Source organism: Rhinolophus sinicus, linkage group LG10, assembly GCF_036562045.2.
Source record: "Rhinolophus sinicus isolate RSC01 linkage group LG10, ASM3656204v1, whole genome shotgun sequence".
NCBI lineage: Eukaryota > Metazoa > Chordata > Mammalia > Chiroptera > Rhinolophidae > Rhinolophus > Rhinolophus sinicus.
Genome location: NC_133759.1, coordinates 31,281,550 through 31,306,800, shown reverse-complemented (window position 1 = coordinate 31,306,800; position 25,251 = coordinate 31,281,550). Strand labels below are relative to the sequence as shown.

General features: G+C 34.8%; 1 protein-coding gene across 1 annotated transcript in view; it reads right to left on the bottom strand.

Moving 5' to 3' along the window:
• Positions 1-2,970: 2,970 nt before the first annotated feature.
• The window catches only part of ATP2C1 (ATPase secretory pathway Ca2+ transporting 1), a 57,528-nt gene continuing 35,247 nt past the window's right edge, over positions 2,971-25,251 (bottom strand). Inside the window, exons 14-24 of the mRNA XM_074312828.1 lie at positions 24,952-25,108; positions 20,986-21,156; positions 19,815-19,912; positions 11,343-11,393; positions 9,725-9,891; positions 8,147-8,215; positions 7,380-7,496; positions 6,284-6,431; positions 5,658-5,753; positions 4,380-4,521; positions 2,971-4,037 (exon numbers count right to left, since the gene is read on the bottom strand). Of these exons, the coding sequence (XP_074168929.1) occupies positions 3,907-4,037; positions 4,380-4,521; positions 5,658-5,753; positions 6,284-6,431; positions 7,380-7,496; positions 8,147-8,215; positions 9,725-9,891; positions 11,343-11,393; positions 19,815-19,912; positions 20,986-21,156; positions 24,952-25,108 (1,347 nt within the window). The 3' untranslated portion in view covers positions 2,971-3,906. The remainder of the gene's footprint in view (positions 4,038-4,379; positions 4,522-5,657; positions 5,754-6,283; positions 6,432-7,379; positions 7,497-8,146; positions 8,216-9,724; positions 9,892-11,342; positions 11,394-19,814; positions 19,913-20,985; positions 21,157-24,951; positions 25,109-25,251) is intronic.

The following is a 25,251-nucleotide window of genomic DNA, read 5'->3' as shown; positions in this document are numbered from 1 at the left end:
TAATTCTCCTAAAAGCTCTATGATCCAAATCAGGGAGCCAGAAACTGGGGTATCTTCCACATTTTCCCTTTCTCCTGTATGGTCATGGCAATGCTATCTCTTACAAGATAGATATTCTATGCCTTTCTCTCCGTACTAACTGCCACAGTTCAATTAGTCCATCTACCCCTTAAGTTTCTACAATTCTCTATTCGGTCTCCCTGTTTGTCAATATGATCTACCACTCTGTGCTTCCATTAGCATGTTACAAGACAAAAATCCAAACTCACATCACACTCTTTAAATCCGCCAGCACGTTACAAGTCAAGTGTCCTGCTCTTTATCACTGGGCTCCTGTCTATCTGTCCAAGCCCTCACATTACATATGTCCTGCCTTAACAGCCAAACTCCTTGTGGTTTTCACCTGTTCCATCTAGCCCCTATCCACACCTCTGCAGAGGCTGTGCCATTTGGATGCAATGTCCTGCTGCTTCTTGGCTAGAGATTCCCAACTTAAGAACAAGGATTCAGATGCCACTAGTTCTAGGAAATTTCTTCAACAACCTCCTTCAGTGAAGTTGTCTCTCTCCTTTGGCTACTGTAGCATTTTGGGCAGCATTTAGCACTGTATCTGATGTATTTCACTTTGGCCTCCAGAGTTAAGACTGAGGACTTCCCAAAGGCAAAATACTACCTCTATAAATCTAAACCTACCACAGTATCTGCAGACTATTATATTTATACTAATATCAAGGACTGCTTAATCATGATCCATTTTTAACAATAACCATCTCTGAAAACAAAAATCCCAAATAAGGTTGTCCAACAAGAGCTAACAGTCATACCAAGTGCTAACTGAGCTCAAGGAAGCTTAATTATGAGGATGGTATGCTTGTCCAGTCACATACCAGTTAGGATTAATATTTTTGCACACCATGTGTTAGCATGCAAATCAGCTACTGTTTGGATTTCAGCTTAGTCTGAAAAGGCATTTCAAAGATTTCCAAATGCCACTGTCAAGGTACACTGCCAGTAAAACGTGTGCAGGATTCATTTTAATGTTATGTGTATTTTTAAAATAAATGTGCAAAGACCACTACTACCTTTCATGAAACAGCCTGGGAATAGTTATATCCCCCTGCAAACCTACCCAAGAGCTCCCAAAAGGCAGGGGTGCCATCACCTTTCTATTCCTAGCACACTCCAGCCACTAAATCAAAGTTAACGGAAATGACAATCAATTCATCCAAGTTTCTGGGTGAGGCATATGTGGAAGTGCCACGTGACAAAGGCAGAAAGCAAGGTAAAGTTAATTAAGGTTCTTACATAAGAAATGTATTGTTTGCCACCAATTAATTTCACTGAGAAACTGAGTGTGACCAATACTCACTTCGCTTATGTCCTATATGAAAGAGATCATAACTGAAAGTGATTTCAGAAAGACGACCAATGTAAAAGATGTACCTTGCATATGTATGAAAGGTAAAAAAGTGTTTACCCCTGTGAGTGTGGTCTCAGCTATTAAATAAAGCCTGCAGCCTGATAGGGGAGGTTTTTAGGCTGCCTGGAGTCACTTGTTTCATCTCTGGATCATGAAGTGCCCAGGACAAATGTGAGGCAACATGCTAAGCCTTGTTTCTTTGCTGCCAGTTTTAATCATTTGGTGAATTATTTCAAGTCCTTTACTTTCTTCCTTCAGATGTTTAATCATTTTGGAGCCAAACAACTTCATGAGGTAGTCTAACAGGGAAAAATTAAATTACTATTATTAGGGAAGTCGAGCCAGGCCTTGGGCTAGGAAATGGGGTTAAAAAATTTTAATTTACACACTAGAGCATTTAAATTATCTATGCTAATTTGGATAATACACCATCAAAGATATATATACAAATATTCTAATTTGTTGCTAGACTGTGGAAAATTCAAACCTGGATGTAGTGTATCTATACTGTGTGTTTCACTTGTTTTTAAATCACAGGTTCTGTGTACTCTGAGTACTGCCTAATTCCCGTTATCCTCAGCATCCATATGATTTTAACGTTAACAAACCCAACTGGAAGGTCATTAACTTATAAAAAGAAATCTTTCTTTTTTTTTTTGGTTCAAAAACCAAACAAAAGAACAGGCACATTTATTTCATACGAGTCATACTCTGAACCTAAAAGGCCAAAACAAAAGACTAACGTGCACTTAAATTCGTATTTCAAGTCTTTGTAACACAGAAGGAAAATCATTACAAAATTTAGGAATGAGACATCATGTCACTAAAGATAAAGCTAATTAGACAATGGCTTCCATGTTCCATCTAATGAGATCTGACTACTGAGTCTTAAAGGGTAAAGTAGAATAAACTGCAGACATCTCAGCTCCTTATACTCAATTGTTTCACTAACAAGGACTCAAAGTATATATATTTTCCCTATCATTGACAACAATATTTCAGTGATAATACTGGATTTAATATTGGTGATAATAACTAGACAGTAGTTTATCCTGACAGTTTAAAAAATGGAGAATAATTACAAAATACAAAACTCACTTACTTCAGGTAGAATTACATATGTAAGAATTTGAGACCCATTTCTGTTTCAGAAATAAATAATCAACAGGAAAATGGATTTCTAATTTTGAATTTCTGGCCCAAATTTGCCACACATTCAAAACAAAATACCTCATCAAGCTATTATAAAACTGATGGCATTACAAGAGCAATTCTATCTATTTCTCTAGCATGCCCAGTGAAACAGAACGAAGGCAGGGAACAAATGGTGCAGTAGGAACAGGGAAAAGCTCAGGGTTGTGCTGCAGTCTAGGCCAGAGAAAGATACATGAAGAGCGCGGCCAGCACAGAATCTTCCACATATACCCTGGTTCTGAAACCATCTGTTCGGGCTTGAGGCTTTTCTTATTCTTTAAGTACAGCACTCTATACTTCCTAAGAAAGATGCTTAAAAATACATATAAAAAGATATTAAAAATAATACAATTCAGTTATTCAGGTGAGGTACTTGGATTTGTATTTAGGGAACGACAAAATTATATTTGACAAAGTATGATTTATATTTACCTCTAAAAGGAGGCATAACATGTTAATATAATTTGTTATAAATTTCAGCCCAATGAGTCTTAAATATTTTTGACTCTATGACGAAGTGTTAATTAAAGACATGGCTACTCAAACTAGAATGCCACTTGATAGCCCTGTATTAATTTTGCTACACCAAAGACTCATAGCTGGGGCAAAAAAATAAAATAAAAGCAACCATTTATACTTACTAAGAAAAGCAAACATTTACTTAAAATTGCAGTATAGGCTTTTCAGTCACAAAAAGAAAGAAAAGAACAGTATCTGACAGTGGTCACATCCTGTGCAAAAAACTTGAGATACAAAAATGGTAACACAAGGTATCTGAGCTGCTTACATTGCAGGAAAAAGGAAATACAGTAGGTGAAATATGGCACTCTTGGGAATCAAATTCTAAACTGAATAGAATGCCTTTGAAATGATTAAATTTATTTGTGTATTAGTAAGAAAGCCCCACCACCATAAATAGTATAATATTTAAAAATTAAAAAAAAATATTTATATCTATCTATGATAGATAGTGTATTTGTACTGTTAGACCTCTTTAAGTGGTTCAGGTTTTACCTTTTTTCTTTTTAATTAAATAAATGCCCATATGCTTTGTAAAGTTCCACTTAATCGGAAGAGCCAATTTAAATCAAGGAATATGTTATCAAAGTTGCATAATTTCATTTGGAACTGCCAGCAGGTTAAAGTCTCAAATCAAGTCTAACATTAACGCTCGTTTTTAGTCAATGAAAAGTTAAAAAGTTCTCAAATCTTCATTATCTTCTTGAACTTGCCCTTCTAAATGATCTTCAGAATGCAATTCCTAGTTTGCAAATAAAAGAATGCAATATGCATCATACTTCAAGAAAAGACGACGATGTTGAATTAACATGCTTCTGAATCTTTTCCCGGCTTCTTTCAACCTTCTTTATAATTTCTGCCACTATGCACACAGACGAGGTGAGACCCAAAAGAAACAGCAGATCTGTAAGAGAAAATAAATTGGGTTTACAATTCTTTGAAACTTATAGTTGCAAAGTTTACTAGCTAACAGAATCACCGATATGATATAACAATTAATAACCTATAAAAGATTAAAAGAAAAAATTACAAGAAAAAACTATAAAAATATAAAAGCCTAGAATTAGGACAGTGAGTCCCTAACTTCTCCCAATGAAGAAATAGAGCACAGTCCTTTTGCAAATCAAGTCAATCACTTTTCCTATTTCACTTTTTAAAAGAAAATTTTTATTAGAACAAAAGCATTAAAAGTACTTAAAACAATTCATCTAAAATACATAAATTATAAAGATAATATTTTCTTTACCCAGTATACTTAGGCTCTCAGTCTGAAAAACTTTCTGAAGTGGAGGAAAGTAAATAACTAATAACTGTCCCATGATGGATCCAAGAACTGCGTAGCAAAACATTTTATTACTGCAGAGTCCAATCTCAAACACAGATTTGGTCTGTTGGTAGAGAAGGGAGTTCAATAATTACTTCTTGGTCATAGAAACAACTACTTTATTATTACATTCACCTCTAATTTTTAATAAGCTGGACTGAATTCTTGCAGTGAAAAGTACCTTAAAGTCTCTTAATTTTAACTATTATTTTGAAATACTTCAGATGGAATAAGGGTAAATTTTAAAACAGCTTCCATTTATCAAGAAAGGGCTTTCTTTAAAAGAGTGATGAGATTAAAGACCACAGAAAGGAAACTTACTTTAGCATTCCAAAACTAAAGAAATTTTATTTTATATGATTATTTTGCTAATCATTTCTATCCATTCATTAAGGTAGATAATCCTAAAACCTTTCTTGAAGAATGGACCTAGTTATATGTGTACTGAAAAAGTAAAGCTGCCTTTCATAAAACAAAAAGGGAATAGTATTATCATCTTCAAAAATTAGTCTAAATTAATGACAATTCATTGTACTTGGAAAGTTCTATCATGGCAAATAGTAATAGATATAGTTAAGCATTCATAAGATGCTCTAACATTGAAATCAATATTCAAGCTTCAAATGGAACTAGTTCTCAAAAAAAAAAAGATCTGAAAAAGTACCACTAGGTTTTAGCCCATTATTTTCTATCAAAATAGTTTGATTAAGAAAAGGTAATCACACCTAAAGATATAACAGGGAAGAAAATTTAAAATGTCATAAGTTTTGAGACACAGATGGAAGTAATGGGAAAAGATGAATATGCACAAAATTGTTCTTGTACTTCTAACAATACTTTCTTCTAAAATAAGACTAATACCATCTTGACAGAACGCATGTGGTTTGTCCTATGCTCGGATATTGTTAACCTGAACCTATCACATAGCTACAGATAATAAGGGAATGGAAAGAAGAAAGGTCAAATGATAACACCTGTGATTTACTTTGATCTTCTGGTCAAAAGTAAGGCTTATCTCCCCAAATGCCTCATCCCCACTATGACATGTGTGTAGACAGCTGTTTATAGGAAGGCTATATCTGAGGCTGTAATTTTTGACTACGAAATCAGGCAAACCTAAAGACCCACAATCCTTGCCTACTTACAATTAGAAAGTACTCTACCCAATTGAATCAGTCAACTACGATTACCTAAGCATACCTGGGATCTGGAACTTAGTGCATTAAACATGTCAAAAAACACAAAGCATGTGAAGGTCATGGTTGTGTCTCGAGGTGTTATCACATTATCTCGCAGCTGTCAAAAGGAAAAAATGATTTTCAGTGGCTGAATTTAATGGACAAATACCACAAGTTTTTAAAAGGTTAATATTTTCTTTCCATTAGGATGAAACAGCTTTAATCTTAAAATATAAAAACATATAAGCTACCTAAATATCCTATATGCCATTTAAAAAGTCACCTAAAAAACAGCTGTAGTCATCATAAAGTAAAAAGTCTTCTCATAAACTATATAATGGATATTAAAACTTCTTTTTGGATAACAATAATGTAACTATGTCAAAGACTCAGATTTTCTAAGTCCTCCCTAAATTTTCATGTATTAAATTATTGTATCTGATACTCCTCTGCAGATTTATATTACTCTAATGAATGAATCAGAAATTCTATTTACCCATAAAGGTTGAAATTAAACTATTTTTCAAATGTTTTCATCTTTTTTCAAAGAGCTCTCCTAAATTTCAGCGTTCCATTTAACACACAAAAATAATACAGTCCTATTACACAGAATGCATGTTAATAAAGCAGCTTATCTGGTGACTATACCTCCCGCCAGAAGACAAACAGAGTCCCACAAACAATGATTATTGATGAAACAAGTATTTTAAGTATGAGGTTTTTGGTCAAAATGCTGTCCTTCCAGTTGCGTGGAGGTTTACGAATGACATCTTTATCCACTGGTTCTACTCCAAGGCTTCAAAACAAACAGAAAAGTGAATTACTTTAAAGTTTTAATGTTTGGATTTGTTACTTTCACAATCTGATTAACCTCAATTATCCAGAAAACTAAGTTCTTTCTTATAAAAGCAAAATAAAGAAAACTTTGGCTATCAGTACTCAAAAATAACCACACATTTTCTCACTCTTTCCTATTTTATTCTTACTTATTTGGCACAATTTGATAGGAGACTGATAGTCGAATTTCAAAAAATTGTCCAATTTCATTTACATATACCGTGTTTCCCCGAACATCAGACCTAGCCGGACCGTCAGCTCTAATGCGTCTTTTGGAGCAAGACCGGGTCTTATATTAATTTTTGCTCCAAAAGACGCATTAGAGCTGACAGTCCGGCTAGGTCTGATGTTCGGGGAAACACGGTTAAGTTCAGTTATTTCAAATATGACCTGAAGTACATGACCTACCAACTGGACTTTGAAATATCTTTCATGCAGTAAGTTTCAACTACGAATAATTTTGTTGTAAAGGCTACTGACATGTATCTGCTCTTTGTGTTGGGAAGTGACATCTATGGCCCTATTATTAGAAAAGAAAATACTTAGAATGCTTAGGTCCTTCAACACTTTCCCAAATCTCTAAAATAGACAACAAGGCTTAGGTAGTAACACTAAACTCAAAGATTTCTCCATTACATCCCATTCTTCGAAACAAAAAGCTTAATTACGTCCTGAGGATTGTACTGATCTGTTCTCAACTTAAGGCTGGGCATCTAACACAGTGTAAAGGCTCAGATTCATAACACACGAATGAGTGCCCAAAGAAAATAAATGATATACATACATCAATTTATAACAAACATGTTACTGCAAAGGTTTCTAATGCTATTCATGAATGAACTCTTACAACTTAATTATCAGGATATCATACCTTCCTTGTCTTTCTAGTTTAAGAAAACACTCTTACCTCTGAGCTGGAGGTCCATCCATGATAATATTGATCCACAAAATCTGCATGGCATTGAGAGGATTAGGAAAGTTCATTAATGTAGCCAATGAGATTAAAGTTAATGCTGCTATACTCCTGTTGAAAAAAAGAGTCAATTTAAAAAATTCTATCAGCATACCATAATTCTTACTAACTGTAAGATACCGCATTTTTAACATTTACAAATCTCATGTTACTACTGTGCTTTTAAAGAAAGCCTATATTTTCAAGTAACCTATGCTTCATTCGTGTGAACTTTTCGAAGCCAGGAGTAACCCTTACAATCCACAGTATTTTAAGAAAGGATTTTCCAACATGTTTAGATAAAAATAATAAATAGAGGGAGATTTTAAAAATTGAGTTCGGAATAGCTGTTGTTACACAACAGTTAACAGTTTTAACAATATTTTGGTACTCTTTTTTGACTACAGAAAAACCCTTCTGGTTTTGGAAAAAAATACTAGGAGGAAAAATTAAGATTTGACACCCCTTCCTTAGTTATTTCAGGAGCTATTAAATAAATCACAAAGGTTTATATATTATGATGGTGATATAGATAAATCATCATATTTAGTACCTATTAATCATGCCATTTTAAATTTTAGAATTAATTTTCATTTGGAAAACTTACGCATGAAAAAACCCTCAGAAAGAAAGCCCAGAAGCTTCTAGGCATTCTGCTTGAATTCCACTTTTCATATAATTTATCTATAAGACCCATGGTGACAAACTTCTTGCAAACTTACGTGCTCAGCTGAAATCTAACAAAATTTTTAATGTTATTGTAAATCCCTTTACCCTCTTCAATTGCAGACCTGAAATTAAAAAAAAAAAAAAATTAAGTGAGAAAATACTACAATATCACACAAAAATAAAGATTTATCTATACTAGAACACCGTGGAACTAATTTTGAAAACAAATTTCCAATGGATATAACACATACATCGTTAAAAGAATCTATTATTTTCTTCACGTAATTAAGATTAGGAGAAAATATGGAAACATTGTTCTAGCAAGGAATTAAAGTCAAGCCTGCTAAGTTCCATCTGAACTAATTTCATTATACAATATTAAAATTCTTATTCTTAAAAAGATATTTCAACACTAAAATCACATATTGTCTTTCTACACAAGAGATAATACTACATACTTATAATACTACAATAATGATCTTCTTTACCCACATTTAGTTTTCTTAAAGGTTCAAGATGCATGCATGGTAAGGGGGTATATTAACGTATATCAGGAAATAAATATCAATGATATACACAAATTATAAAATTGAAGCTACCTGTTGCTCCTACACACAAATAGATACGCGTTGTAGCAGAACTATATAAAGAAAATGGTTTACAAAGATTCATTTAAACTCTCTCATTCATCTGGTTCAAACTAGAAAAATACATGTTTTTTTAAACAATTTCTCCTTTCTTTCAAGATTTTTATACAATTCTAAGAATGGAAAGAAAGAAGTCTTATTTCCTTGTAAAAGCTTGGCAATTCGGAGTCCTGAGCTCCCACATGCTCCACTTTGGGCCACAGTGGGTTAATGAAGCACCATGGGGGGTATAATTAGCATGTGTCCCTGAACTGAGTAAGATTCAGATTGGCACATGATTATCCAAAAAAACAAACAAACTAGGATTCAAATGACCCCCACCTGAACGGTGTGAAACTGACACCACCAGGTATTATATATAAGACTCTAAATCAATTAGAAATTGTGGCTGAAACAGACAAAGCTATTGGAACTTAATAAATTGTATCATTGACAACATGAACAATTACTGACATAAAGAAATAAGTATGGATGGGAACTTGATTATTTTAAATACTTAGTGTAAGGCCATGCACATATTTCTAAATAGCCTGAATTCAACTAGAATAAAGGCCCATGCACATATTTCTAAATAGCCTGAATTCAACTAGAATAAAGGCCCATGCACATATTTCTAAATAGCCTGAATTCAACTAGAATAAATAAAGAATGAAGGTTCACTGCTGTACCACCACACTTAGGGCCAGAAAAATGTGACACTTAATTGGTACTCAGTCAATATTTCTTAAATGAATGGCCCTGCCATTTATTATGTCTTTTCCATTCCATACAAATAACTTTCTCCAAAACTCCACACTATGCCATAAAACAACATTAACTGATGTAGTAAAATAGTTTAGCTCATCCAATGTTTAAATATTGTTAATTCTTTTCCACTTGAATTGTCTAGGGATGGGGTGTAGGAAAGGATGGAAGAAGATTCCCTAATGTGAATCAGAGAACACTGAAAATCAGTATTCAGTGGAATACTGAAACAGAACTTACATTATGGTTTGGAAATCGTCATCCACCAGGATCATGTCTGCTGCCTCTTTGCAGACATCCGTGCCAGTCTGACCCATTGCAACACCGATGTCTGCAGCCTTCAGAGCAACTGCATCATTTACTCCATCTCCTGTCATGGCTACCACCGACCCACTCTTTTGTAGAGACTATAGTGGAGGAGAGGAAAAAGGTGGAAGGAGGCATTCTGATGAAAATGTTGCTTCAACACAGACAAAAGGATAAACAAATCCTCTCTATTTTTTTTCACCTAATTACAATTAGAAATAATATAGACCACCAATTTTTCAATAAACTCCAACATACTGAGATCTTAAAATAAAGCTTAGAAAACGTTGCTATTAATATTCCCATGTGTGAGAACTGTATGTGCACAGTCTGATCTAGAGTCAATTACACAGTGGTCCTCGGGCAATTTTGCCTCCCTGTAGACATCTGGCAATGTCCGGAGACATTTTTTATTGTCATGACTTGGCGGATGCTACTGGCACCTAGAGGGTAGGGATCATGCTGCTAAACACCTAAATTACACAGGACAGCCCCTCACAACAAAGAATTATCCAGTCCAAAATGTCAATAGTGAAAAACTGAACTAATACACTGGAGGACTATAGTGAATAATGACTTGAGTCTATTAACTGACGGATACTATGTCAGTTGCTTTGTATATATTTGAGTACCATATTTTGCTGTGTATAATACACTACCATGTATAACGCACACCCACGTTTTTGGCCCAAACTTTCAGGGTAAAAAAAATCTCGTTTTAATTTTTCAATTCACATTTTTATTTGTTTACATTTAGGTACTTGTTTTTTGTATTATAAATTTTAGCATTTATTTTTTAACATATTATGGTATAAGAAATTTTATGTAACAAATAATTACAAAACACAAGAACAAATATAAAGCACAAAAAATTTTATGTACTAGTAACAAATTTACAATATTTATGCATCATAGAAGGCCAAGAACTCTTCATCGTTGCAAGTTCGTCACAAGTTCAACAAAACCAATTATCGTATTCCAGGGTATTATTTTGCATACAGATATCGTTATTGATTTCTAGAGTTATACTTTTAACTCATAAGCATAAATAAAAGAATTAAAAACATTTATGTGGATACGGAATTAGTACTACCCATGTATAATGTGCATCCTTATTTTCCTGTCAAATTTGGGCAAAAAAAGTACTCATTTTACACGACAAAATATGGTAATTCATATACATAATGATAGCCTTTTAAATATTGTTCACATATAACATTTTTTTTCTGGATGTGTTTATTCAGTTTTTAAGTAATTATTGCTATTCACCAGGATGATTTTGCTATGGACTCCTGGTCAGAACATACTTCTACATCGTTCATTTGTTTAAAGAAGGTTGCATTTGCAGAAGTCTAATTGAAGTTTCCTTCTACATCCTTCTTTGCTAATTAAATTCTCTATTAGTATTTCCATTTCAGGTCCTAAAAAAAAATCACCTGTTTTGTTTCATAGCACTCCTGACTTTAATGCTCTATCAAACCTCCTAGTAATGAAAGACAAGAAACAGCATCTTGAATATAGAAATTAAACATTCTGATTCTTAGAGACCCACCTTAATAATTTTCATCTTGTGCCTTGGACTAGCTCTGTAAAATACCGCAACCTGTTAAAATACAAGGTACATTAAAAATCTTCAGTGTTAAGAAATATCAGAATAACCCATGCACTTATAACAATGATTTTTTAAATTATCAATTTATACTGTATTTGCCAGAGATTAATTTTAAGCAATATGCCATATGTTCGTTAAGATACTCATTTGACGTAGTCATTTCAAACTTTACCAAAGGAAATACACAACCAAGTTACCAATTTATCTTCTTATGTTCAAGCTCTGAAGAGAAAACAGCCTTAACTCTTGAAATATTTCAGAGACAGAGAAAGGAAAAACTCTCTTGCAATTGTTTACTCATGGCACTGGCATACAACTAAAATGGCCTCTTCCCTTTGTTCTGTCTTCAGGAAAGAGAAAGAACAGCTACTTCTCAATGTCTGTAGAGCTTCCCACCACCACCACCCCCGCCTTTTTTTTTGTCAAGTGTCTGCTCCTTTTCTTTTATTCAGGAAATTCATTAGGATCTCTTCCACTAAATCTCCAACTGCTCATATGATCTTCTCTCTCCAAATCATATATTTAACCCCTTTTTCTGATCCCATTTCCTGGTCTCCTGAAACCCTTTTACTGTGTCCCAAAGTCAGTCATCAGTCATCAACAAAATCCCCTGTAACCTCCCCTCTTTTCCACATTGCTCTAACTTCATTTTTCCACAAAACACGGCCATCCCTCCAGTCCTCTCAAATAGTACCATGACAAGAGCCTAGAAGGGGGGTAGGTGTATTCCATTCTCCCTTCTTTATTCATAAAACCTCAGTTTTGAATGTTACATGAAACTATGTCCCTCTAACTGCAGGCACTCACTGCTCCCGAGTTCAGTCCCCTACATTTCACAAAGATTTAAAATTCTGCATCACTGTCACTCTCCAATGCTTCCAAGTCATGGTGATTTTAATATCCACATAATACACACCATTCTTTTTCCTATTCTCCTAAAGGATTCACTCATACTAGTTTTCTCTCCTCATACTTCCAATTTATCCATTATTCCAACCCCACTCTCAGCTGAAAACCTTGTTTCCTACTTCCAAAAAAACAAAAACACCTGAATCAGAAGAGAATTTCCACAACTCCCAGCATCCAGTATCTGTATCCAGGCACTGTCCTTTCCTTCTCTCCTTTTACTACAGATGAACTGAATATGCACCTAGTGCAGGTGAAATATTCCACCTTCTTACCTACTTAACATCATTGCTCCAGAAATTCTACCCCCTCTTACATCAAAATTTTTCCTTACTGCTGCACCTTTACCTTCAATTTACAAACATGTTGTTGTTCCTTTCATTTAAATAAAAACCACAACTTCCCTTGCCACCCTACTTTCCCCCTTTATAGCAAAACTCTTCTAGTTGCCTATCCTTGCTGTCTCCCATTTCTCTCTTCCCATTCTCTCCTGAATCCATTCCCATCAAGTTGTTAACCCCACCACGGCACTGAAACCCCTCCCTACCCAAGAGTACCAAAGACCACCCCACATGGTTACCCAATGGTCTTTTCTCCTCCAACGTAACCTCTCAGCAGCACCCTAACAGAGCTGCCAACTCCTTCCTTCTGAACCACCTTCTCTTGGGTTCCATGACCCCCACACTGTCCTCGTCTCCCTCCTACCTTTCTGGCTGCTCCTCTTGTGCATATTCCTCTGGAACTCCCTGACGTCTGAATGTTGCAAGTATTCCAGGATTTAGTTCTTACTCTTCTCTATAAGAGGTCAAAGATCCCCTGCTTCTCCCTAGGTGAGCTCATCCAGCCTTATAGATTTGGATTTTATTTATACTCATAAGCATTTTTATCTCCAGCTCTGACCTCTCTTCTGAAATCCAGATGGATGAAACTAATCCACCTACCTACTCCGTATTTTCTATAATGTCTCATCTCAGACTTAAACATATCCCACAATGAACCCATCATTGCCCCAAAACGGGCTTCCTCAACTCCTCTGCTGATGACAAGTACATTCTTGCAGTCGCTCAGGCTCTGAATGTCTGGAGCCACCCTTGATTCCTCCTTTTCTGTCACATGCCACAGGCAGTTTGATGGCAAATCCCATTGGCTCCATTCTCAAATATAACCAGAATTTGACTTCCTTACTCTACATTGCCAACAGCCTGGGTCAGTATCTCTGAACTGATTTTTTAAATTTCAGCCCTTGCCTCCTGCTGTCTATTCCCATCACAGTGGCCAGAATTAAATTGTTAAAACAGAAGTCAAACCATATCTGTTCTCTGCTCAAAACCCTCCACCATCTCTCTCAGAATGAGTGTCAGTCTTTTATTATCTATCCAAGTCCCCTGACGTGCATGTCCCCTCCCCACTCATTAATCTTTTCTCACCTGAACTACAACAGCCTCCTCACTCGCCTCAAGGCATTTGCCCTGTGTTCCCTAGATCTAGAATGTTCTTTTCTCAGATGGCCTGCCATTTTGTCAAGTAATACATTCTCAGTGAAGCTTTTTTCTAGTCATGTTATCTAAAAATTTCAGTTCCCTCTTAATCTTTTATCTCTCTCTTCCCTGCTTTTTTCCCAGTGCTCTTTAGCATTTATCTCAACATAATACATATTTTTACTTGGACTATAAGTTCCCCGAAGGCATAGATTTTTTTGTCCTGTACTTCCAATGCTCTATAAATGAATATAAAACGAACAAATAAATCATTGAATGAATCTTAGTACCATCATAAACACTGTTCCCAGATTCTCTCCCAATTTTAATAAAGGTCTAAAACAAAAGAGGATGGTATTCTTAAGCAAAAGACTCAGTTTTTTGTAATATCACATTACTGATTATCCCTAGGTACCATGCATTGCATAACTGATATTTGGAGACTATTCTTCCTTGTAAAAAAGTTCAAAAACCCATTCAGAAACTCTTTAGTATATCTTTAAAAATGACTTAGCTACATATGTTTTTAAAGTATACCTTTAAAAACTGGTTACCTTCTAAGTGAAATTCTACAGTACTGCAGAAATTATTCATGTAGCACACAGCACTGAAGAACAAGAGTGTTGAGCAAACGCTGCAGATTTTAAGACTATTTAAATTAAAAGCCAATTACAAATACTCAGGTTGTACAGAGTAAAATTTTGCCTTTGTTCCACTGCAAATCATTTGGACCACTGTACATGACCTTCATATGGCTACTGCAGGTTACCACTGACAGCAGCAGTCAGGACGACACGCCCACTGTCAGACTGAAAGCGTATTTCTTATTCTATAGTTAAGAAACTACCTGACAAGCATCCAGTATACCTATTACTTGATATAAGATTTTAGCATTTCAAAGCTTTGATGGCAACTTAAAAATAACAGCAGCCACTTTGAAACTAAGCAAATCTCAATGCAAAGGTGAAGACTCACTTGGTGTTTTGCATGTGATACATAACACTGCACAGAGTAAAACTGGTTCTTAAAGCACCAGCATGAGCAGGTCAATCTTTTCAGTTGAGTAAAAATGTGGAAATTTAGTAGACAGAAAATTATGGCCTGAAGAAATTAGGTATTAAAAAAGAAGTTAGAAATGACTAAAAATTGAATTACATCACTGTATCACAGAGCTAGGATTAAACTTGAGGGCCACTGAATTTTGTCTATTAATATTTTCACCTTTATGTCTGTTTCTCTACCTAGAAAAAGGGAATATACAGATTAAAGATAAACACACACTAAAATCACTGTAGTCTGGAAGCAGGAGGGGCGAAGATAGGATGAGGAAAACATGATGGTAAAAGGACTGTGGGAAAAAAGTAGAAGTTTGTCAGAAAAGGAGAGTGTTTAGGGACGAATGTGGGAGGAAAAGATAAAAATCATTAAGGGGAGGGGGAAGGGCTATGTATTTTCAGAAGACTGCAAGAGGATTTTTCTCTTTTCATGGGTCCTTATTTTCAGTTTCATATTCTGTGGTCAGTACTCACAGTTCTTTTGATCAATGTTAACAGAGAAGTTGTACCAGTGAAAGAAAGTTATGAAAGAAAATAGGAAAATATTAAAGGAGAGTTTAATGAAAACTGTGTTCCTGGCATTTAAATAACCTGCCAAAGGTTCCCAAATCTTCCAAGACAGATAAAAAGACACCCAATGCATTGAAGAAAAATTAGGTGACTGGAATAAGTATTTACAACCTACCAAAAATTAAGCAGTACACAAACTGGGATTAGGTTAACAGGATTGATAGAAATATAAATGGCAGTACTGCTATGAAAAACAAAAAACAAAAGAGAATGTCCAGTTTTATCAATGGGAAATTTAGGACACAATGGAAGAAATCATAAACAAAAAAACAATAAGAACTCCCAAATGGACTTTATAAATAATTAAGCAAAATTCAGTTTCCATACTACTTTTTAATTGGCTCTCAGTCAAAAGGACAGAGCAATGTTAAGAGATTCGAAATGCGTGACTAAATTGTGGAAAGAGAAAGCTGAAAAGCATTTTAATGAAGAACAGAATTAATATGACTTAGTACATGTGGGTAAACCTCAGTGAACTAGTAACTTAGAAGAAAAGATTTGTTTTTAACACTAATAAAAGAAAAGCTATTCAAAGGGATCTGAAGTAAAAACATGAGACCAAGAATACACGTTGGCTATGAGCGAGTTACATAAATACCAAGCTGAAATGGAGAAAAAGACAAAGATGTGGCTGTGGGGATGCTGGCGGGAGGGAGGGCAGGGAAAGGAGTCCAGCTAAGCTTGAAGGACCAAAAAAAATCATTAATAATATTTGGAAAAAAGACTTAGGTATTCAAAAGACATGAAATACCAGAAAGAAAGTTCTGTTATTTATGGAATTCTTCTTTAGGATGACTTAAGCAATTTAGTGAGTTTCTCACAAGGCTTAGGTTTTATGTTATTTTAGTATCTTTGGAATAGCATCAGGGTATCTGCCATAATTAATGCACAAAAACTCTTATTTGGAAAAGACCAATGATGCAGTTTGTCCAGCTTGATGAGGTAATTTATAATTTGCTTCTTCCTTCTCCAACTACATTTAGGTTTATTTTTAGATCATTGGCATTTTTATCAAAGAGCCAGAGAGTGAGTGAACTGAAGAAAGCAAATAAAATGAAATTTCAAATCTGTCCGTTTTACTACTCGTAAGCAACTCTGGGAAAAGGTTTAGAAGAAAAGGTTGAACAAAGGTCTAATGGGAAAATGTTTAATTAACTGTAGATTTCACATAGATTTACTAGTGTACATTCTGTCCCAATTCTCCCAGGGAACCCAATACAAGACTTACTCTTTCAGAAACAAATGTCAGAAAGAAACCACCAGCACAGGACACATAAAAAGTCCTGTTCAAATATGAAAGCACCTTCTCCACTAAACCCAAAACAAAGTAAACACCCACACTGCTAGCATATGTTCGCATATGAAAACAGCATTCATGAGTGTCTAAAGCTTGAAAAAGAGAAACAGAAAACATGGATGAGTGAAATAGAGCATTTCTACTAGTATCTAAAATCTAACCACAAGTGAGACTGGAGGTCTAGGGACTTCAGGCAATACAAAGTGCAGTTTGTGGAAATAGAAACTAAAACCTTTTCAGAGGATAACTCATCAATATTTGTTAAGAGCTTTACAAATGTGTTGACCATTGGTCCAATTATTTCACATATAGGAATTAATTCTACAGAAACGATCGGAGTTGGGCACAAAGTCTTATGTACAATAATGCTCAATGCATCAGTTAACACAGATGTGGGTTCCAGTCCCAGTGCCGATGCCACCACCACTCACCAGCTCTGTCTCAGTTAAGCTCCCAAATTCTCTGGGACTCAATTTCCTCATCTGTAAAAGCGGGGTTGCCTATCAGGAGTAAGGCAAGGTGGCTTAAGGATAATGTATGTAACATAGGTACTGCCTGGCATATGGTAAATGGCCGCTACCGCTATCATCCTTAAAGCTCAAACAAATTTGAGCTTCCATTTGTTTTTTGTTACTGTAAATAACGTAACAAAAAACAAATGGAAGCTCAAATTTCAACAAGAAAATGGTTATATACCATAGAGTTGTGTGTGTTTATGCACACATAGTATACCCAAACAAAATCTTGTACAGCTATTAAAAACAGGTTTTATAATAAGATCTAGTGATTTCAGGAATGCTGAAGTTACATTAAACAAATGTTCAGGTTTATAACACTATAAAGTACCAACCAGGTTTTGTTAATCACATTTAAACAACACAGGTTTTGTAGAACACATTGAAAACAACAACACACAGGTTAACTTATTTTATTATCTTGGATGCTCTGCGAGTACAAATCTTCTGAGTATCTGGACTGTATTACAGGCAGCGTGCATTTCTTACCTTTCTAGGTTTTCCATTTTTTTCAACAATGAACATACACTACTAGTAAATATTCTAATCAGAAAAAAGTATTATAAAATAATTTAAGAAAATTCAGTGTTCTAAATATGTAACTTGCAGTTTTGAGTGTCAAATAAGAAGAAGGTAGCACATTTTATTACTGTCAATGAATAGCTAATGTCTAATGAAATAAATGCCTGATGATAAGCACTTATTTTAAAAGACATACAAATACATGTGAATAAACAGACAAGTAACAATAAGGACAAGAAATTCGAACTGTCAACAACATGGATGCAAAAATATTTCCTACCTCTTATGGGACCCTTCCAACAGGATTTGCGTACCCACAAATCAGGCTTTGTTAAGCCCCCACAAAGCATCCCAAGATAATAAAATAAGTTAATCTCACAACAGGGAACATGGTTCTAAAAAAGATACTGTGTTGTGGGACAGGAGATACCTTTCTCCCTATAAATAATTTGTCAGAAAAGCATTACAAAGATGAAAAGGCAATTCGATAAAGAAAGGACAGTCATTACGACAATTGGTGCTAGAAAACAACTGAACATCCATATGCAAAAAATGAACCTTAACCCATTTCTCACAACATACACAAACATTAATTCAAAATGCATCACAGACCTTAGTGTAAAGCCTAAAAATATAAGACTTCTAGAAGAAAATACAGGAAAACAATCTTTGTGATGTAAGGTTAGGCAAATAGTTCTTAGATAAAGTATCAAAAGATGATCCATAAAAGAAAAATATGATAAACTGGACTTTATCAAAATTTTATACTTTAGCTCTTTGAAAGACAGTGTTAACAGAATAAAAAGATAAGCCACAGACTGGGAAAAATATTTCAAATCAAATATCAAAAATATCAAATATAAAAACTCAGTAAGAACACAAACACAGTTTTTAAAAAATAGGCAGGGCAGACACTTCACTAAAGAAGATATATGAATGGCAAATAAGCATAAGAAAAGATACTCAACATCGTTAGCTGTGAGGAAAATGAAAATTAAAACCACAATAAGATACCAGGCTACACCTATCAGAATGAAGGTGGGGTAACTGACAATTCCAAGTGCTGGTAAGAATGCAGGGCAGTTAGAACTTTCAAACACTGCTAATGGGAATGCAAAATAATAAAGCCAGCTTGTAAAAAAACGTGGCAGTTTCTTACAAAGCAAACATACATTATGAACCAGAGTTTACTCTTAGGTGTTTATCCAAGAGAAATAAAATTTCATTTTCATGCAAAAACCTATACATAAATGTTTATAGTACCTTTCTTCATAATTGGGAAAAACTGGAAATAATTCAAATGTCTTTAAACTACTGAATAGGTAACATACACCCATATAGTGTAATACTACTCAAATCAAAATAATACATACATACATGCACACAACCATTATGGATAAATTTCAAATTCATTATGCTATTCAGAAATAGATTCAAAGTCTTCATACTATACAATTCCATTTTTAGAGCATTCTGAAAAAGGCAAAACTATAGGGACAAAAAACAAATCAGTTGCTAGTGCTGGAAGTAGTGGGAGGAGCTCATTACAAAAAGGCACAAGAGAATTTGGCAGTACGATGGAATCATTCTGTATCTTGATTTTGGTGGTGGTTATAAGACCGCATGCCAAAACTTAAAACAACAGTACATTTAAAAAGATGAATTTTACTGTAAGTAAATACCTCATTTTTTTCTAAAAAGGCATTACATATTTATGCTACAATTAAAATAGAACAAAAGGGTAAGAATAGTATAAGGTAAGGGGCTGTCTCCACTCTGTACTTTATAATAAATACAGCCCTGTTAATTTATACAGTACTTTCCTCAGGGGAAATCTGACTCTTGCTAAAGTTAATAAATTTACAATGATAGTCATAATGATCTCATCACAAATACTCTCAATGATAAGATTGATTTCAATGATAAGATTTCATTTCATGATTTGAACCAACAAATTTGGTGGTCATGTCCCAACTGTTCTCAAATAAACAGTTTCATTAAGATAGCAGCAGAAATGGTAACACTCAGAGTAAGGCCTTTCAGTGTAAAAGGCTTTAGTTTAGGCCTACCTTTGGTAGTATTTGTGAAAGCTGCTGGACATCCATTGCATCTATTTCTTCTCCTGAGACTGACTGGGAAGTTTTGGAACATAATCCCAGACGACTAGCTAAAGTGAAATGGGAGAAAAAACATAATGAACTAAATTGGTTCTGTTTGATAGGCTAGTCAACATAATGCTCAGTTAATGTAATTTGTCATCTACTCTCTTTCTTTTAAGTATAAAATGCCTTTATATCCAGGGATCACCAGACAAATTACTAATAAGACAAACCTATTTGACATAGTAAAGTCTGGAGATTTCTGTTTAATATTTTTGTTTAAACTTAAGAATAAAGAGTTTTCACAATTTAACCCATCAAACCTACGAACTGAAACAAGGTCAATCAGGCTTTGCCCAACAGCTCAATTTTAATGAAGATCAGAGCACATTTTAAATATCCAAAGCCAAACAAAATGATGGTATCATGTAGCTGCATGTAAATGAAAATGAATGCTGAAAGTTTTTCTAGGTACAATCTTTCCAACAATGTTACGTTTCTAGTGACATATTCTTCTTAGATAACATAAGTTGTGAAACTCCTGTCCCAGTCTCTCTCCATGCTAATAAAATCATAATTACTGGACTTCACCAAACTGCTTAAATCTATCAGTATGAATTACAGTTTACAGGCTTTGAAATTAACTTTCATGTTCATTTTTTTCCCTTTACTTCTTAAGGTAATTGTAAATAGCATTTAAGCAATATATACATATATACAATGAGACATCAGAAACATAGGCACAAGCTATATTCTTCCAAATTAGGTACAAGTCTGCTTTGAAAATAATACTCAAGTTGAAAGGAAAAACTAAATTTCATGTTTCCTTTCACATCCATGATCTAGTGCTTTTATCCATCAGCATAGTGAATTATGAGGTTAAAAATAACCAACTAACTACCCTTTGTAAATAAAATACATGTGATTTCAGTTATGTATTTTCAATCAATAGTATTACCTTTTAAACTAAAATAAAGTTTGGTCCACAATTTTATACAGTCTGAGCAAATAAGAGAGTCAATTTTAATTGTATAATCTCAATATTATGTAAAAACATTTCATGTCTAATAGTTCACAAAATTATACACTGAAGTAATTTTTGAAAAACTAACAAAAACAAAAAGAAACAGCCTTGTTATACCAATTGCAACTGCAGTCTCCTGTGAGTCTCCAGTAATCATTTTTATCGATACTCCAGAGGCAATGAGTGTTGTAACAGCTTCTTTCACACCAGTTCTAGGAGGATCAATGATTCCCACCAGGCCAAGAAACGTCAGCTGTCCCAGTTCAGGACCAGAGGCCAAAGCAAGAACTTAGGAAATAATAACAAAACCGCAAAAAGAAAACATGTGTCACAAAAACATCAGAATTTACTTGACAAAATGAGAAGACTTTGCAAATAAATCACTTAAGACTATAATGTCATTGTAGTTATTATACAATTTTTAAAAACTAAAATTATTGCATGTTAAGACATAGTTTTAGTTTTAGATATGGGGTTGCTTTAAGCTATTAAATATTAAAACAAATAAGACTAAAGAACTGTTAAGAAGAGAAGGCAAGTGAGGAGCAACTAAAAAAGAACGTTTTCACATAGTAACCAGTAACCACATGCAGTTCCTTTCAACATAAACTATTGGCTTTTTAGAAAATACAGTTAATTATTTGGAGAAATTATAGGTTTGTTTAGCTTTCAAGTCAATTTTAAACAGACATCTTTGAAAATGGCTTCTACTAATGTTATCTTCAGCTTTCTGTCTTATAAGTCTCCAGAACAACTCAACAGTTTGAAGAGAAGGCTGAATTAATTATAAATAACATGTAACAATTTCATACATTACAAACCCTGGGAGATAAAGTTAACTATAAAATGACTGTAAAACCACTAACACCAACAATAATTTGGAGCCGTGCACTCTTTCCATAACATTAACAGGTATTTCTTATTTGTAACTTGGTTCTCTAAGAGTATGTAAATAACTAACACCACCCGATCATTATTTATAGTTAGCTTTCTGTCATATCTGGGCACTTAATATGTATAGCACAAAGTATTGTTCATTTTTAAATATCACTTAGCTTATTCTCTGGAACTTCTCATAACTACTTTATGAGCCAAAGGGATGTGTATGTGTCTCCATCTGGCATATTATTAGACTGAAGAACTTACCAAAGAAACACACAAAAAAAGCAAACAAACATATTTATCTCATGGAAAAACTGAAAAGTCTCAGTAAGATCACAGGAAGTATCCATTCTTATTCAAGCAAAACGTACTGAGGATTAGATATATTTGGAAAACCAAGGTTAGAGGCAAATAACTTCTATTTTTCCAGCGTAAGAGTCAAATAGCTAACGATGTATGGAGATGTGGGCCCCAAAGGCTTTCACCCTGGAGGAAATGAGCTATTTGACAGTGCCTGGTATTGGAACAGAGGCAGATGGCAACAGACCAGGACAGTATCAATTTGTGTCAGTAAGTGCTAGAAAGAGATCAGCTCTGGGCACTCTCAACAGAGAGGTGGTATTAGCCTAGAGGTTAGTATCTTACATTTATTTGTTTGCTTTAAAACAAATGAAGATCTACTGCTACTGTTTGGGACAAGAGTAGGTAGGCCTTTTCTGTGGAAGGGTCCCTAACTAAAACATAAAAACAAACATATTCTATGGGAGAAGATATTCGCCGATAAGGGGTTAATATACAAAATTTATAAAGGACTTGTACAACTCAACACCAAAAAAACCAAACAACCAATCCCATTAAAAAATGGGAAGAGGACCTGAACAGACATTTCTCCAAAGAGGACACACAGATGGCCAATTGACATTTGAGAAGATGCTCAATGTCACTAATCAGAGAAATGCAAATAAAGACCACAATGAGATACCACCTCACACCTGTCAGGATAGCCATGATCAATAAATCAACAAACAACAAGTGTTGGCAAGGATGTGGAGAAAAGGGAACACCTGTGCACTGTTGGTGGGATTGCAAATTAGTATAGCCACTATGGAAAACAGTATGGAGGTTCCTCAAAAAATTAAAAATAGAACTACCTTATGACCCATCAATTCCACTTCTGGGTATTTATCCAAAGAAATCCAAAACACCAATTCAAAAAGATATATGCACCCCTATGTTCACTGTAGTACTATTTACAATAGCCAAGATATGGAAGCAACCCAAGTACCCGTCAGTAAACGAATGGATCAAGAAGATATGATACATGTACACAATGGAATATTACTCAGCCATTAAAAAAAATGAAATCTTACATTTGTGACAATATGGATGGACCTAGAGGGTATTATGCTAAGTGCAGTAAGTCAGACTGAGCAAGACAAATACCACATGATCTCACTTACATATGGAATCTAAAGAACAAAATAAATGAACAAACAAAACAGAAACAGATTCATAGATACAGAGAACAAACTGGTGGTTGCCAGAGAGAAAGGAGGTTGGGGAGCTGGGTGAAAAAGGTGAAGAGACTAAGAAATACAAATTGGTAGTTACAAAATAGTCACAGGGATGTAATGTACAGCATAGAGAATACAGTCAGTAATGTTGCAACAACTATGTCTAGTGTCAGGTGGGTACTAGACTAATGGAGGGGATCACTGCATAAGTTGTATAAAGGTCTAACCACTATGCTATACACCTGAAACTAATATAAAATAATACTGAATGTCAAAATTTTTTTTGAATCTGTTGTGAGGTTAAATAAAACATTCTTTAGTTACCAAAAAAAAAATTCTAATTTCAAAATTAAGAACCATATGTATTTTAAGAAACTTAAGTTTTGTAAGATGCAACAGCAGTACAAATTAAATTTAAAATTTTTCTGTTCTTCATTATGGTAATTTCATAGGGAGGAAGAAAATGATACACAAGAAAGGAAACAGAAAAGACAAGAAGCAAGATACAAATGACCGGAATATTTCCTAAAGCCCTATGAAACAAAGATTTTTCTCCTCTACCAACTTCGGTCTATTTCACAATGTCACACCAAACAACACATGTACAATCCTCCACAGTCCTCCAGATAAAAAGAGTTAGAATTTTAAAAATGTGAAACCTATACTCCAAAAAAATGAGGAAAACGAGCATATACCAAACCTTTAAGACTTCAGGATTTCTAAATCCAAGCCAACTTTGAAACTCTCTTGCTGTGAGCTGCTAATAATAACAAAACTATGCCCTCAAAGCCACAAAAATACCTTTCTAAACCTATAAATGAGGAAGTCCTATAAATCTACACAAATGTTCCATACCCACAAAAAGCCCTTGCTTAAGTGAACCATGGGTAAGATTAACATAATTTGTTTCCTACTCCCAGGAATTGTAGTGCTTGACTTCTGCTTTGTAAAAATAAAATTAAGGAAGCCAACTCTTCCAATTTCCTTGAGAGAGACTATATTAAGTGTATGTGTGTGTGTGTGTACATACACACACACACACACACACACACACCTCACCCATAAGCCAGATGACTACCCAGAAGGTAAAAACCAGGTGTGGCCCTAACCCCTGCCTCCTCAATCCTACACATGCTGTCCCTGTGTGTGCACAGCAGACCCCTTCACCCCATCACGTTTGGTCAACAGCACATCCATAAGCAGAATCTGGGTACTTTTTTACCTCTCTGGTAAATGCCAAGGAAAGAAGTCACCAGATGAGGAACAAGTAAGCCACTGCCTCAGTATAAAAGGACAAATGAGGCTTTAAGACTGCAGTATTTAGGAGACTAGGTTATATCTACTAACAAGTAAGACAGCCAACGTGATAAAATAAGGAAGGAGTAACATCACTTTACCTCCATCCATCTCTCTTCTCACAAAATAAACTAGTCAGAAATAAAATTACTATCACCTACTCAGAAACCATTGCAGGTCTGTAAGAACTAGAGAGTTCCTATGTTGCTCCATTCCTGATTTTCATGATTTGGGGGCCAATTAGCCAACTAATGCATAACACTTTAAAAAAGTAGCATTCTACAAAGCCTGGAATAGAGCTGGACAGCTCAGATATCAAGCATGAATTCATCTGCAATCAACAGAAGGCATTATCTTCCCACCCTGCGGGCCTATGCTGAAACCACCTTACCTCTGAGCCCTGCTGAGCCCATTTGTGCTTTCTCCTGTTGGTACAGATCTCTCTGCTGCTGGGTGAGTGCCAAGGTCTGCCCTTTGCTGTGGTACATAGTACAGTACTTAATCACCTGTTCATAAGCACCTTTCATAAAACAAATCTCTGGTCTGTCCTAAGAAGAAAAAACATACCAAATAAATTCAAATTAATTTCAACTTGTACATATCTGTCATTGGAATCTAAAAACAATGGCATTCATTTCTCACAATCCCCAGGGAGTTACTCCAGCCTAAGGCTTTGAGTGGCACTTGAACT